This window comes from Trichinella spiralis (genome assembly GCF_000181795.1).
Source record: "Trichinella spiralis strain ISS 195 chromosome Unknown Scfld5, whole genome shotgun sequence".
NCBI classification, from domain to species: Eukaryota; Metazoa; Nematoda; class Enoplea; order Trichinellida; family Trichinellidae; genus Trichinella; species Trichinella spiralis.
This window is the reverse complement of record NW_003526944.1, coordinates 4,133,754-4,147,345: the sequence shown is the minus strand read 5'-3', so window position 1 is coordinate 4,147,345 and position 13,592 is coordinate 4,133,754. Positions and strand designations below refer to the sequence as shown.

Below are 13,592 nucleotides of genomic sequence, written 5' to 3'. Positions count from 1 at the left end.
CATTGTTAAATTTCACCAATAAGGAAAGTAGTATTTGAAAATTCAGGGATGACCTTGACATGTACAATTCAGTCAAAATATAAACTATGTAACAAAAAACGCCATAACAAAACAAAATTGACTTAGACAAAACACACTTATGCATGTCTGAAAATTTTCTAAAGTCAGAAAACCAAGTAGCTCAAATGAATCTAATTTCAAGTGAAAAATTTGCGAGCAAAAGCTTGCTTATGGTCAATTGAAAGTGCATGTTAGCTACTGCAAAGGTAATTTTCGAAAGGCCATATTTTAAGAACAGATAAACAATGCGTAGAGGATGTATTTAATCACACTTAATTGTACGGAAATTTGGCGTTTGTTAAGTCACTTATCATCTCATGTTGAAAATTCTTCATATTGAATATATTGAGAAATTATGCTCAATATCGATTCTAAATTGCACTGCTAATTGATTACAACTTAAAAATGAAAAACTGCCACTTACGGCAAAATGCATCGTCTTCTCATTGTTGATGTTCATACTGTTAGGATGTTCATTGAAATATTATTTTTCAAAAATTATTCCAAAAAACAGTAATGAATAAAAATCAAATCTAATGTTTGGCATTTGATATTGGTCTTCAGTTAATTTTCCAATCCAAACGCAGTGCGTCTATCCACGGACGGCCCCAAACTAAAATTATTTCCAATAAGTCAATAAGGCGAACGACCTCGCATGCAAATTTTTATTTTATTCATTTCTGCTGATAAATAAGGCTAGTGCATATGTTTCATTGCGTTTATTTACTTAACTAATGCATTCTGTTTGAAAAGAAAATTTAATTGTAGCTTTGCCAAATATAGAAACACTTCTTATTACAGAAACTCTCATTTGATCTTTATTATCACGCATATTCTAAATACTAGAAATAATATAAATATAAGAAATAAAATGCATGCTCATTTAATATTATAAGCTGACTAGCAAAAAACCAGAAATAATGATGCTTTGAGGAAACAGGACAAATAGAATGACAAATTATACGTCAAAATATAAACTATCTGACAAAAATACGCCATAACATAAACATTGTCTTAGACAAAACACGCCTCCGCATGTCTTAACTTGGGATTTGAAAATTCAAAAATGACCTACATAAATAAGACTTATTGCAAAAACATAAAAAGTATATGGCTGCGCATTCTGACAAACAAAATTATCCAGAGAAAAACTCTTTTATGATGTACAATGTAAAATTAATATAAAATGATAATCATGTTAAATAATTTATCGTATGGAAAACAATAATTTTTCTTACATGAATAACAGAAATAAATTGGCGCTTAGTGATATTATATCAGTTGAATTTACATGGAAATTCAACGCCATGTGCAAATGTAAAGTGTAAATTGAAAAACTGAGCTAATTCTACTGTTACACTACCAGGATAACTGCGCAAAATAAAAAAGTTAAAATATTAATAATTTCAACCTTCAACTGCATATAAATGAACAGTTTTTTGATGATAATGATGATATAATCAAAAGATTTGATGAAAAATGATGATATAATTGCATCTATAAAAAAAATACTTCGTTTGAATTGCTTTTCTTGAGGAATTCAATGGTTTTCTCCAGTCGAGAAGAACAAAATATTTAATATTGTAAATTTTCAACTTATATGAACTTTTCGGTGGGGTTTTATACTGAAAGTCGTAAAAGTATTTGTTTACACAGCGTACTGCAGAGGAGCCACAGTAGGACTTGTTTACCAGAAAATTTACGTCCAGTCCACGATCAAAAATTTGCATGAAAATTCTGGTAAACAAGTTGACGTTTGTTCACTTTGCAGCTGTAGCTCACCACTAGCGTGAATTTTTAATATATATACAAAACTTCATCTAATATGACTTTTTCGAGCAATTCAATGAAATTTATTGTTCAGGAATAATGTAATAATTATTGTTGTAAAGTTTCGCAAAGTTTGCAATTGATGAATAATACCACACAACGTAATAAAGTGGATGATGTAAAAAAGAAATGAGTCAAAACAATGGATGTTGAATATTCTATAATTTTGAACAATTTAATACTGTGATTCTTACAGATTCTTTCAATTTATGAATGATTGTAACACTGAAACAAAAAAACAACAATCAAAAGAAGTAAAAAATATTTTAAAAAAACAAATATTTTAAAAAAATGAATTTTACACTCAAAAGCATAATTTAAATTCGAATGCTTCGTGAAAATAAAACGATCGCATTTTATTATTAACTTATGATATTTGTTGTTCTGTATTGTACATTTATGATGCTGAAAAAAAGAAACGGGCTAAACTCAGTATTTCGATTTCCAGCATTTAGGGCCTCATATAGCAGACAAGCCCTTGATGATGTGGACTCCGAAATTCTTTATTCTCTTATTGCAAGAGAGCACAATCCAGCAAATCAACCTACAGTGGAATACGAACCAGCGGCCGTTACCACTGCCAATCATTATATAAGTAATTTTTCTATTTATAATAAAAAGTAAACATTATTTTATTATGGCCATTTATTTTTTATTTTTAATGCATATGTTTGAATACAACTAATTCAAAAGAGAAATATTTATCAAAAAATGAATTTTCTAATCGAAATAAAAACGGGAGACGGAAACTGCCTGATTTGAGCATTTCAAAGCTTCTAAAATGCTGCCAGCAGTTGTAACATCTGCTGTTCAAACCTGATTTATATGCACAACTATAAATGAAAATGCCACACAACATATGCAAATTTGAAAATAGCAATGTAACAAAGTAGACGAGATATAGATAAAATAAGTGAAAACAGTGGATGATGAGTATTTTTGCAATTTCAACAAATCCGGAACGAAATTATTTGGATTCTTTCAATTCATGGACGATCGTTTTCATCGTACACTGAAGCAAAAGAAATACAATCAAATGAAGTAAAGAATATTTCTGAAAAAAGAAACATTTGCCAAAAAATGAATTTCTGAATCAAAAGCATAATTTAAATTCGAATGCTTCATGAAAATAAAACGATTGCATTTTATTATTAACTTATGATATTTGCTGTTCTGTATTGTACATTTGAGATGCTGTTAAAAGGTGATAGATACATATCATTTTTAACTTTGCAGTATCCTGGGCCTCATATTGCAAACCAGCCCTTTTGATTATCTAGCATGGATAATGCGCAAACGTTCCTCATTACAAGAGAGCACAATCCAACAAATCAACCTACAGTGGAATACGAACAAGCGGACGTTACCACTGCCAACGATTATGAAATAATCATTCTATTTATAATAAACCCCAAATATTATTTTATTATGGCCATTTATTTTTCATTTTTAATACATACGCTCCATATACAGTAATCTGACAATTCTGTACTGCTTGCAGATTGGCTACTGGTTGCCGGATAATATGTTCACTTTGTAATTGTGCAAAAACTTGCAGATCAAATAACTGTACAAAAAAACAACAGCAGCGGATCCATCTGATTACAAAGCTGCATATCTACCTACCAATTATGCACAAACCAGCAAATCAAAGACCAGTGAAATACCAACAAGCGTATATTTCGACTGCCATTTGGGATGAAATAATTTTCATATTCATAATTAGGCAAAATGAATATTATTCGCGACATTTATTTTTTACTTTTAATAAATTTGCTCAAATACAAGATCTTTAAAAAAGAAACACCATGTTAAAAAAATTCATTGCACAATGAAAATTTAAATTTACGTACAGCATGAAAATAAAATTATTTCATTTCATTATTTAAATATATGATTTTTGCAATCATCTGTATGAAATTTATCTGAAACATTCGAGAATAAGACAGTTTTCAGCGTCTATCCATGGCAATTTGCGAGCCATGACGCTGATCGCCTTCCGGCTCATTGCTATTTTTAGACTACAATAATAGCAACCATAAGCACTGGCGATACTCAAACCAACACAACAACCATCAGTGGAATACGAACATGCGGACGTCTCCACTGCCGATTCCAATAAAATATTTTTTATATTTATAATTAATACTATGCAAATTATTATTACCAATTAATATTCTATTTCAAATCTATTTGTTTAGAATTTTATATTTTTATTTAAATAATTACTATTTAGATATATTACAATTCCTTTCTTTCATATTTGAAATTATTATTATCACAAAAACACAGTTTTGCTTTTGATAAGGCTTTTTATGAACAACAGAGTGAAAATATAAAAACTAAAATATCGAAATGTTTGTAAAAAATTTACATACGTGTTGCTGACTAATATTATTATTGCTGTAATTCATTTCAGTTATAATTAAAGTATTGTATAAAATTTGGGAGAAAATTCCATCAGCGAAAATCAGCCAATAGTGAAAATTATTTTCTCTCAATATTACATGACATTGTTCACATCGTGTTATAAAATATGCAAAATGAAAATGAATAAATGCATTTCATACAAAAAAAGGTTCCATAGTTTTATAAATCATCTTTATACTTTTAATTTATATCACTACACTCCATGTCATCGATAATATTAACTTACAATAATTGAATTTCATTAAACTGAATTTATTCAATTATCGAAATGAAAAAAAAAATTACAATTTAGTCATGATCGTTGGAAAAAATATTACGCGATTTTGTTCTTCAAAAAATCAATAAAATATAACACAGTTGGACCGGTTATATGTTGAATAAACAAAAAGTGTTACCCAAGAAACGATTTTTAAACAACGCTGATTTGCATGGTGTGCGCAAAAGGTTCATATTCAACGCTGAATTCAAATTGCTTCTGAATAATAAATTCTCATAGCATCTGAACAAAATATGGGATATGAAAATTTCAACTTCAGGCAGAAGCTCATTTTCATAATTATGTATTTCACTTCTTAATAATAATTCGTTCATAATATGTTTAAATACTATAAAATCTAAACACTTTAACAAACTGTTGTTAAACATGAACATTCTCAATATCTATTTTCGTCAATAATTTCAATCAATTTCATCAGTATCAATAAGAAAATCTACCTTACAAAGAAATTGCCAACTTTTCATCATTTACAGATAAATTTGTTTGTATTCAACATTCAATTCTGCTCTATGTGTACACCATCAGCCTAAAATTATTTTAAATCAAACTCTGAGCAACACTGAATTCGTATGCAAATTTTTATGTTGTTCATTTCTATTGGTAATGAAAGACAGAAGCCATGGCGTATTTGATTCGCGCGAAGAAACACAGTATAGGAGGGGATAAAAATGAAAAAAAGGTTCAAAGAAATATATACACGGTTCCATTTGGAAACTGGTGCAGAAAGAAAAGATTTGGAGGAGGACGAACGGGCAAATTTTGGTGGAGAAGAAAAATTACCATCAACCGATCAAGTAGAAATTTGCGTGAAGAATATTTGGAAATCGTTGAAAAGCTATTTGTGCAATATTAGCGTGTCTCGGTTCATCAATATTGGTATAATTCATAATTTATTTATTTTTGTTTTATTAGCTGAATAAAAAACCATATTAGCATAAATTAATAGTGAATAATTTTAACAAAATACCAATGACATAAGTCGAAATTTACACAATAAAAAATGAACTAATATAAGGTTTTATTTAATGTTGAAAGAAAGAATGTTTGTATGCTGAGAGGTGGTGGAAATTTTTTCGCGAGTTTCGCAGTGGACAAATCAAAAAGTGCACTAAGCTGAATCGACGTCATTGGCTGATTGGGTGGTTGGTTAATTGGTTGGTAGATTTTCTTTGAAATTCCAAATGCAACATTAAGCATCATAGCATAGAAACGAAGCAAGCAACGAAGCGGATGTGCTTCTCACTTCTTGGACAGCTGACGTTGTAAATTTCTGCCTCGTTATTGGACTTTTTGAACAACGATTCCAATCGTTTAGACATACATCATCTGCAACTTCAACTGACTGGCAGGCATGCTGTTGTGTAGTGATGGAAAGGTTGTAAGTCTGCTCTGTTGAGTAGAGAGTGACAACGCTGCCGCCTCAGCGAAGAGTGGTATTTTCTTTGAGCTTCATCACTTCGCTGCTGACGGTCTGCTTCGTGTCGTCCTCGATCTGCCTCGTGTGGTCCACGTTTTCATTTTTTCATTCTTCATTGACCATATCTGTAAGCATGCTGAAGGTTAAATCAATAATTTTTTCGCTTTATCACGTAGTGAAAGTGAGAAATTGAACAAAGAATTTTGAAAAAAGAAGTAACTGATTTTCAATGAAAGATATCGTTAGCTAAATGATTATATATAGAGAATTTTGAAAACAAGTAAAAGAACGAAAAAAATGGAATACTTTCAACAATTAAAAAGGACTTCAGTAGTTACTAACGCCAAAATAGAAACAGAGAACGTTTGACGATGCTGCTACTTGCCACGTAAACCAAACAAGTGCACCATTACTGATTGATGATAAGGCAATTTTCAAACGACCCTTATTTGCATAAAGCTGCGCTAGAAACCGGATTGAGTTGATTGGAAAATTTTCTCGACGCGGAATCTATTCTAACCTAACGCCATGTAATTAGAGACATTGAAACCTCTTGCACAGCGAACTGCTGATCTAGCGAATGCATAGCATTAGATGAAACTTATTTCAATTTATTTGAAAAAGTTACCCAGTGAAGACTATGTAAAAATTCAGAAATGACCTTGACATTTAAAATTCAGCCAAAATGTAAACTATAGGAAAGAACCCCATAACAAAACAAAATTAACTCTGTCATAACACGCGTCCGCACGTCTGAATTTGACATTTGAAAATTCAAAAATGACCTCCATAAATGGAACTCATCGCAAAATCTTTTCACTAAAATATAAGCACACTGGATGCGTTCGCTGACAAACAAAGTTAGTCAAACAAAAAATGTAATTTACCAAATGTCTCTGATGATGCGAAATTTGCAAAAATAATATAAATTGATGATAAATTTAATAAACTTTCAATCTTCCTAAATGTGAAGTCTTACCTAATCTTAATCCTTAAAACAAAAATTATAGTTTAACAGTGAAAAATATCTTACTCATATATTACATATTACAAACTTGGGTAATTCAATTGAACTACGGAATAACTTCACCCTTTCGAAGTATCTTTATCCCCTGCTTCACAGAATCAGCAAACAGAAGAAATCGCATTTACCTCTTGTCTTCTTTTGTTCTGCTTCGTGTCGTCCGCGCTTTCACTTTTTCTTTGCTCAGTTTTTTATACCTGCAATAATGATATTAAATCAAAACTGTTCTCACATTATCACAATGTAGAGTCAACACAAATATAATAATTAACTGCATTCTAATTAAAAAGTAATTGCTTATAAAATGAGTATACAAAGTTTTTAAAAAAATAACAATCAGAAAAAGTGGAATACTTGTCAGTAATTCTGAAAGGGACTTCAGCAGCTACTTAACGCTGTAATGAAGTCAGAGAACGTTAAACAACGCTACCACTTGCCACGTAAGTAAAACAAACAAGCGCACCCATACTGATGATAAGGCATCATTTATGGCGATCGATATTTGCATAGTGCAGCGTTAGAAACCGGTTTTCAGTGCATTAGAAATTAGTCTCGATGATGAATTCGAATCTGAGGCTCACGTAACAGAAATAATAGAAATTACACTAATCGAGAAGGCTTACGTGAAACATATTTCCAGTGATTTGAAAAAATTGTTCAGATGCCATATTAAATTCAGCAAATGAAGAGGACTATTTTAAAATTCAGAAATGACCTACATAAATGGAACTTATCCCAAACAGCTTTACACCAAAATATAAGCACACTGGTTTCCTGCGCTCAAAAGCAAATTTAACCACACAAAAAATGTAATTTGCCTAATCTCTCTGATGATGTAAAATTTATAAAATAACAACACAAAGTGATAATAATCTCTCTGCATGAAATGTGATATTTCTCCCATCTGCATATTAGTGAATACTGTGTGCTTAGTATTATTCGATTTGTTTACCCTATTCTTCTGTTAAATTTACACTTATTCGCAAAATAACAAGTAAAAATATAAATTTTTCAAACAACTACACTAACTGTACAAAACTGAGAATTTTGTTTTAAAATATCAGAAGATCAGAGAAGATCACATCAGAGAAAAACATCAGAAAAATAAGTTTCTATATTAAATTTTTACCTGAATAGGGTTTCTTCACTTGTAGTTTAGTTACGCATCGCCACCGCTAATTGCACATCATCGAAATAAAATAATAACTATGGATACAACGTTTACCTTTCTCTGATTGGCCTATTATTCCTCAAGCTTCTTATCGGTGATTTGGCAATTCACATACTGTATATTATGACATTTTCAATTATTAATTATATTTCTATGATCTTATTTTTCAAATATAATTTAACTTAATTTTATAGTCATTTTTCTTTTTTCCATATTTCAGCTGCTTCTTTTCCTATCTATGGGTGCGATTCTGTGTTCTATAAAATAATTATGTTATAAATGTTAAAAAAAGTCTTCTATAATTATAACATTAACATACTCCAACAATGAAATAATTATCTCATTAAATTACGAATATAAAGTCAACTGAATCGTAAAAATAAGAAACACTTAGCATAAACATAACAATATATTCATTATTAACAGGTTCTGTGATTATGGAATGCATTAACGCACAAATATTTTTCAATTATGTGCAACCAAAGCGACATTTTGTGGATATTGAATAAAATCATATTCCTCGTCTATTACTTTCTAGAACTGTCGTCTATGGCCTACCTGCAGTTTCTCAGAGAGAAAATTTGAATAACCTCCACTACTATGTAGAACTGTTGAGGATTTGAAACGTCGCATTACGCCCTTTGTAATTTCTTCGCATCTGCTCAATGTTTATGATTTTCAAGTTGTCCATTTTTCACATTTTTGACAATGTTCAAAACAGTGATCAGAAAAGTGACTTGGATTACAATGAAACACAAGTAACTTATTTATTTTTAATTTGCTTAAACATCATTCGGGAAAATTTAAATGAATTCTAAACAATTTTATATTTTCTCTTCTTCACTCTCAGTGCTATTTTTTCTTACTGTATTCTACAGAAATCTCTTTGACATCAAATATTCCGTCTACAGTAGAATGCTATTTTTGTTTTCTGCTTATTTTGAAGTTATTCACCATCAGATAAGCAATATTATTTATGCAATAAACCACATGCACACACAGTATAAAACATGATAACGAATGAGAATGAGAACATAATGAATATTAAATGAACATGTTGCTAATATGAGTTACTTAATGCAATGGTTGTCAAACTTTTCTGGGCTGCGAACCACTTTCGAAAACCGCAATTTTTCGCGACCCACCAGCTTCCAATACATATTTTAAAAGGCAAGAGGGGTTAAATAAAAAAATATTAGTTTAATACTTTAAATTTTTAAATGAATACGCCTAATTATAATGTATAAATTTATTTGTCAAATGCATAATGATGTGTATGCGAACAGTAGGCACGTTTTCTGCTTTGACTGATGATTTCTTCGACGTCCACACTAACATGCATTAGCTTGAGTTGCAATATGTAGGATAATTATGGCTTATTTCTAAATTTGCTTTTAATTCCATTCATTGCTGAAAATCCAATTTCATACTTTTAATGCTGCGGTGGAAAGAGTTGGATATGTGCTTTAAACTGATTGCTAAAAGTGTGTTGTTTTACGATCAAAGCTGAATTTAAACGAAGAATCTTCAGACAAATCGATTAATTCTCCATCTGCTTTTGTGGATATGCCGGTACGGACAACATCTGCGTGCTGTGAGAAGCCGGATAGAAATAGTGATTTTCAAGTTATCAGTAAATGAATCATAGCTTAGTTTTTCACCCAGCAATTTTCGATGAGTAAAACTCTCCTGACAAAAATGAAGACTACTCCCGTATTTTAATATTTCATGCGACCCACCCAAAAACTGTTCACGACCCACTGGTGGGTGGCAACTCACACTTCAAGAACCACTGACTTAAAGAAAAAACTGAAAATAAGAAAATAACAATAAATAAACAAGATAAAAACTTCTGAATATAATACTTTTTTATTTTTTATCTGATTATCATACGAAACCAAACGCTTTGATCTACCACTAGTGGAATACGAACAAGCGGACGTTTCCACTGCCAATTATTATGAAATAATAATTATATTTATAATAACAATTAAACATTATAATTATAATTGCCATTTATTTTTCATTTTTAATTCATTTCTTTGAATTAAACATCTTCAAAACATAAATATTTATCAAAATGTTAATTTCATAATCAAAATCAGAATTGAAATTCACACGCGACACAAAAATAAAAATATCACATTTAATTATTGTCTGTGGTATTTGCTGCTCTGAATTAAGCCTAATTGATATGTTGTAAAAGTGTCATTTAATGACGTTACATTGAACAATGCATCAACGTCACATGGCATAGCAGCCATTTTCCGTCTCACGACGCTGCCCATTGTATTGTTCACTTTGTAAGAGTGCACAAACCGGCAAATCAACCACCAATGGAATACGAACAAGCGGACGTTTCCACTGCCAATTATTATTAAACAATAATTATATTTATAACAACGTTTAAACAATATTATCGCTGTTTATCGTTTACTTTTAATCAACGCGTTTGAATACAACATTTAAAAAGGAAATATTTAGCAAAAAATTTACAATAAATATCTAAATTTACATGCAGCACGGAAATATTTAATTTTTTAAATTAACATACAAGATTTCTGCTATTTTCTGTACGAAGTTTTTGTGAAAAGTTTAAAAGTTTAGTGTCCACTGCTCTTTCTAGATTTTAAATAACAAATTTGCCATCCAGTCGTCAGATAAGTACTGGAATCGGTACATCAACCAAAAGTGGAATACGAACAAGCGAAAGTTGAATAGAATATTATTGATATTTTATAATTAAGAGTACAATTTCTTATTCTCATTTACTTTTTATTTTCTATCTATTTGTTGACAATTTTTTAAAATAATTACAATTTACATATTTTACAATTCCTGTCTTTTATGTTTGAAATGATTAATATCATAAAACTTTTTATGAAAATAGAATGCAAAGAAAAAACTAAAACATCGAAATGTTTTAAAAAATTGAATGCTGACTAATGTACTATTTAAAATTGGGAAAAAATTCTACAAGGGAAAATCAGCCCATAGTAAAAGTTTTTTCCTCTCAATATTAGATGACATTTACATAGCAATATGAAATATGCAAGATGAAAATGAATAAATGCGTTTCTTACTAAAACTATTTCATAGTTTTATAGGTCACCCTTACACTTTTTATTTGTTTGATTACACTCCATGTTATGCATAATATTAATTTACAGCAAACATTAATTTCATTACTATTACTAATTCAAATTCATTAATTACATTAATTTCATTTAATTTATTCAATTTCCAAAATGAATAAAACAATTACAATTCAGTCATGATGGCTGGAAGCAAACAAAATAGACTTGCCAAATTTATCAACGTACCTCCACCGTTCACATCCATCTTCTATTCTTGTGTATCTAAATGTAGAAGATTTAATTCAATGAAGTAATGTTATACTAAATAAAAAACAAAGCCATTTTTAATGATATTCTTCGCCCGTCATCGTATGGAGAACGCCAACACACGCACCGCACACCGTACGTCACATCGAACTATCGAAACAAAAGCCACGTTAGCCTACGTATAGCAATGGAGTAAAAATTTGCATACATTTTCTGGTAAACAAGTTCTACTCCAGCTACCTTGCAGTACATTAAGCAAACGAAAATTTTCATCACTTTTAATCTAAAATCAGATCAAAATGATTATATGAGTTAGAACTTTACAATAATAATTATTATGTTCTTTGCGACTACCAGATACCACTAAAGTGGCAAAAAAGCAATTTAAACAAAATTTTATAGATATATTTGCTATTCAGGCTAGTGGTGAGCCACAGTTGCAAAGCAAACCAACACGGTCAAAAATTTGCATGAAAATTCTGGTAAACAAGTCGACGTTTGTTTACTTTGCAGCCATTGCTCACCACTAGCCTGAACTTTTAATACATGCAAAAAACTTCGTGTAATTTGCTTTTTTGAGCAATTCAATGGTATCTCATAGTCAAGAAGAACGTAATAAGTATTTTTGTAAAGTGGCAGATCATATAATCATTTTGGTGTGATTTTCGATTAAAAGTCGTGAAAATTTTTGTTTGCTCAACGTACTTCAAAGTCGCCACAGTAGGACTTGTTTATCAGAAAATGTATGCAAATTTTTATTCCACTGCTATACGTAGGTTGACGTGACCTTAGTTTCAGTGATTGTTGGCGTACGGTGTGCGGTGCGAGTGCGCAATGACTTTTTCCTTGTGATGGAGATCATGGAATAACAATGAAAGTGGCTTTGTTTTTTGTTTTTATGGTTTTATTTCTTCAAATTAAATCATCTGCGTCTCAATACATGATTTACATGAAAGCTGTGATGGCATTTATTTCAGTAAGTTGTATTTATTTTTTCAATTCTAAATTTCAAAATAGTCCACATTAGATGAATTTAAGCTCTTTTTTTCAAATCAGTTGAAATAAATGTAATTTAACACTGCCCATCGACTATATTAATGTTTTTCTGTACATGAATGTTTATAATTTCGATTACGCCAGAGTTAGCTTAGAATTCATCAACGATAAGTTTTTCCAATGCACCGAAACGGTAGTTTCTAGCGTAGCTTTATGCAAATAAGGGTCGTTTGAAAATTGCCTTATCATCAATAATAGTGCGCTTGTTTGCTTGACCTACGTGGCAAGCAGTATCGTCGTTAAACGTTCTCTGAGTTTATTACAGCGTTCAGCATCTACTGAAATTAGATTTTCGTTGCTCAGTAGCTTTCAATTTTTCTGGCTGCTACATTTTTTCAAAACGTGGTATGCTAATTTTGTTAAAGGTATCTTTCATAGAAATTGAGAAACATCATCGCTTTTAAAATTCAGTTTTCAAATTCTGAATTTTTATATGTAATAAAGCGACAATATTGATAATTTAATGTTTATCATTTTTACAGATGTGAAGAAAAAGTGAAAACGCGGACCACACGAGGCAGATCGAGGACGACACGAAGCGGATCGAGGACGACACGAGGCAGATCGAGGACCACACGAAGCAGATCGAGGACCACACGAAGCAGAGCAAGAGAAGACAAAGTTCCTGGGACCCCAATTCTGTAGGTCTGGGATTGGGATACTTCGAAAGGGCGAAGTTATCCCATAGTTGTAATTAAGTTAACGACCAACCTACATGGCTGAGTTTTGAATTAATGCAGTACTTGGTCTTTCACGCAGCAAAATTTATGTATGCAACTGCTTTCACGTGTCGAAATAATTTTTGATTTTATTTTATAATTTTTGTTTTTCTTTTTTATATTTTACATTTAGTTTTGTTTTTAAATCCTTTTCCAAAGCAGATTCTTTTTCATTTTTTATTTTTTAAAAACCCATTCATTTAAAACTTTTATTTTTTTTATACCTTTATTGGTTCCTTAACTGTATATTTTATTTGGATTTTT

General features: G+C 30.7%; 3 protein-coding genes across 3 annotated transcripts; 1 reads left to right on the top strand and 2 right to left on the bottom strand.

The window, feature by feature from the left end:
- Nucleotides 1–620: 620 nt before the first annotated feature.
- On the bottom strand, nt 621–1,790 carry Tsp_08419 (conserved hypothetical protein). Its single transcript, XM_003375378.1, has 5 exons — nt 1,764–1,790; nt 1,573–1,685; nt 1,352–1,431; nt 1,055–1,099; nt 621–673 (listed from the first exon to the last, which is right to left on the bottom strand). The coding sequence occupies exons 1-5, from the start codon at nt 1,788–1,790 to the stop codon at nt 621–623; spliced, it is 318 nt and encodes a 105-aa protein (XP_003375426.1).
- Nucleotides 1,791–5,265: 3,475 nt separating this feature from the next.
- On the top strand, nt 5,266–5,979 carry Tsp_08418 (putative transposase). Its single transcript, XM_003375377.1, has 3 exons — nt 5,266–5,391; nt 5,633–5,743; nt 5,800–5,979. Exons 1-3 carry the CDS (start codon nt 5,266–5,268, stop codon nt 5,977–5,979), a joined length of 417 nt encoding a protein of 138 aa, XP_003375425.1.
- Nucleotides 5,980–6,049: 70 nt separating this feature from the next.
- Tsp_08417 (hypothetical protein) lies at nt 6,050–7,546 on the bottom strand. The gene is made up of 6 exons (XM_003375376.1): nt 7,461–7,546; nt 7,167–7,235; nt 6,994–7,005; nt 6,743–6,767; nt 6,353–6,524; nt 6,050–6,150 (listed from the first exon to the last, which is right to left on the bottom strand). Exons 1-6 carry the CDS (start codon nt 7,544–7,546, stop codon nt 6,050–6,052), a joined length of 465 nt encoding a protein of 154 aa, XP_003375424.1.
- Between the last annotated feature and the right edge of the window lie 6,046 nt (nt 7,547–13,592).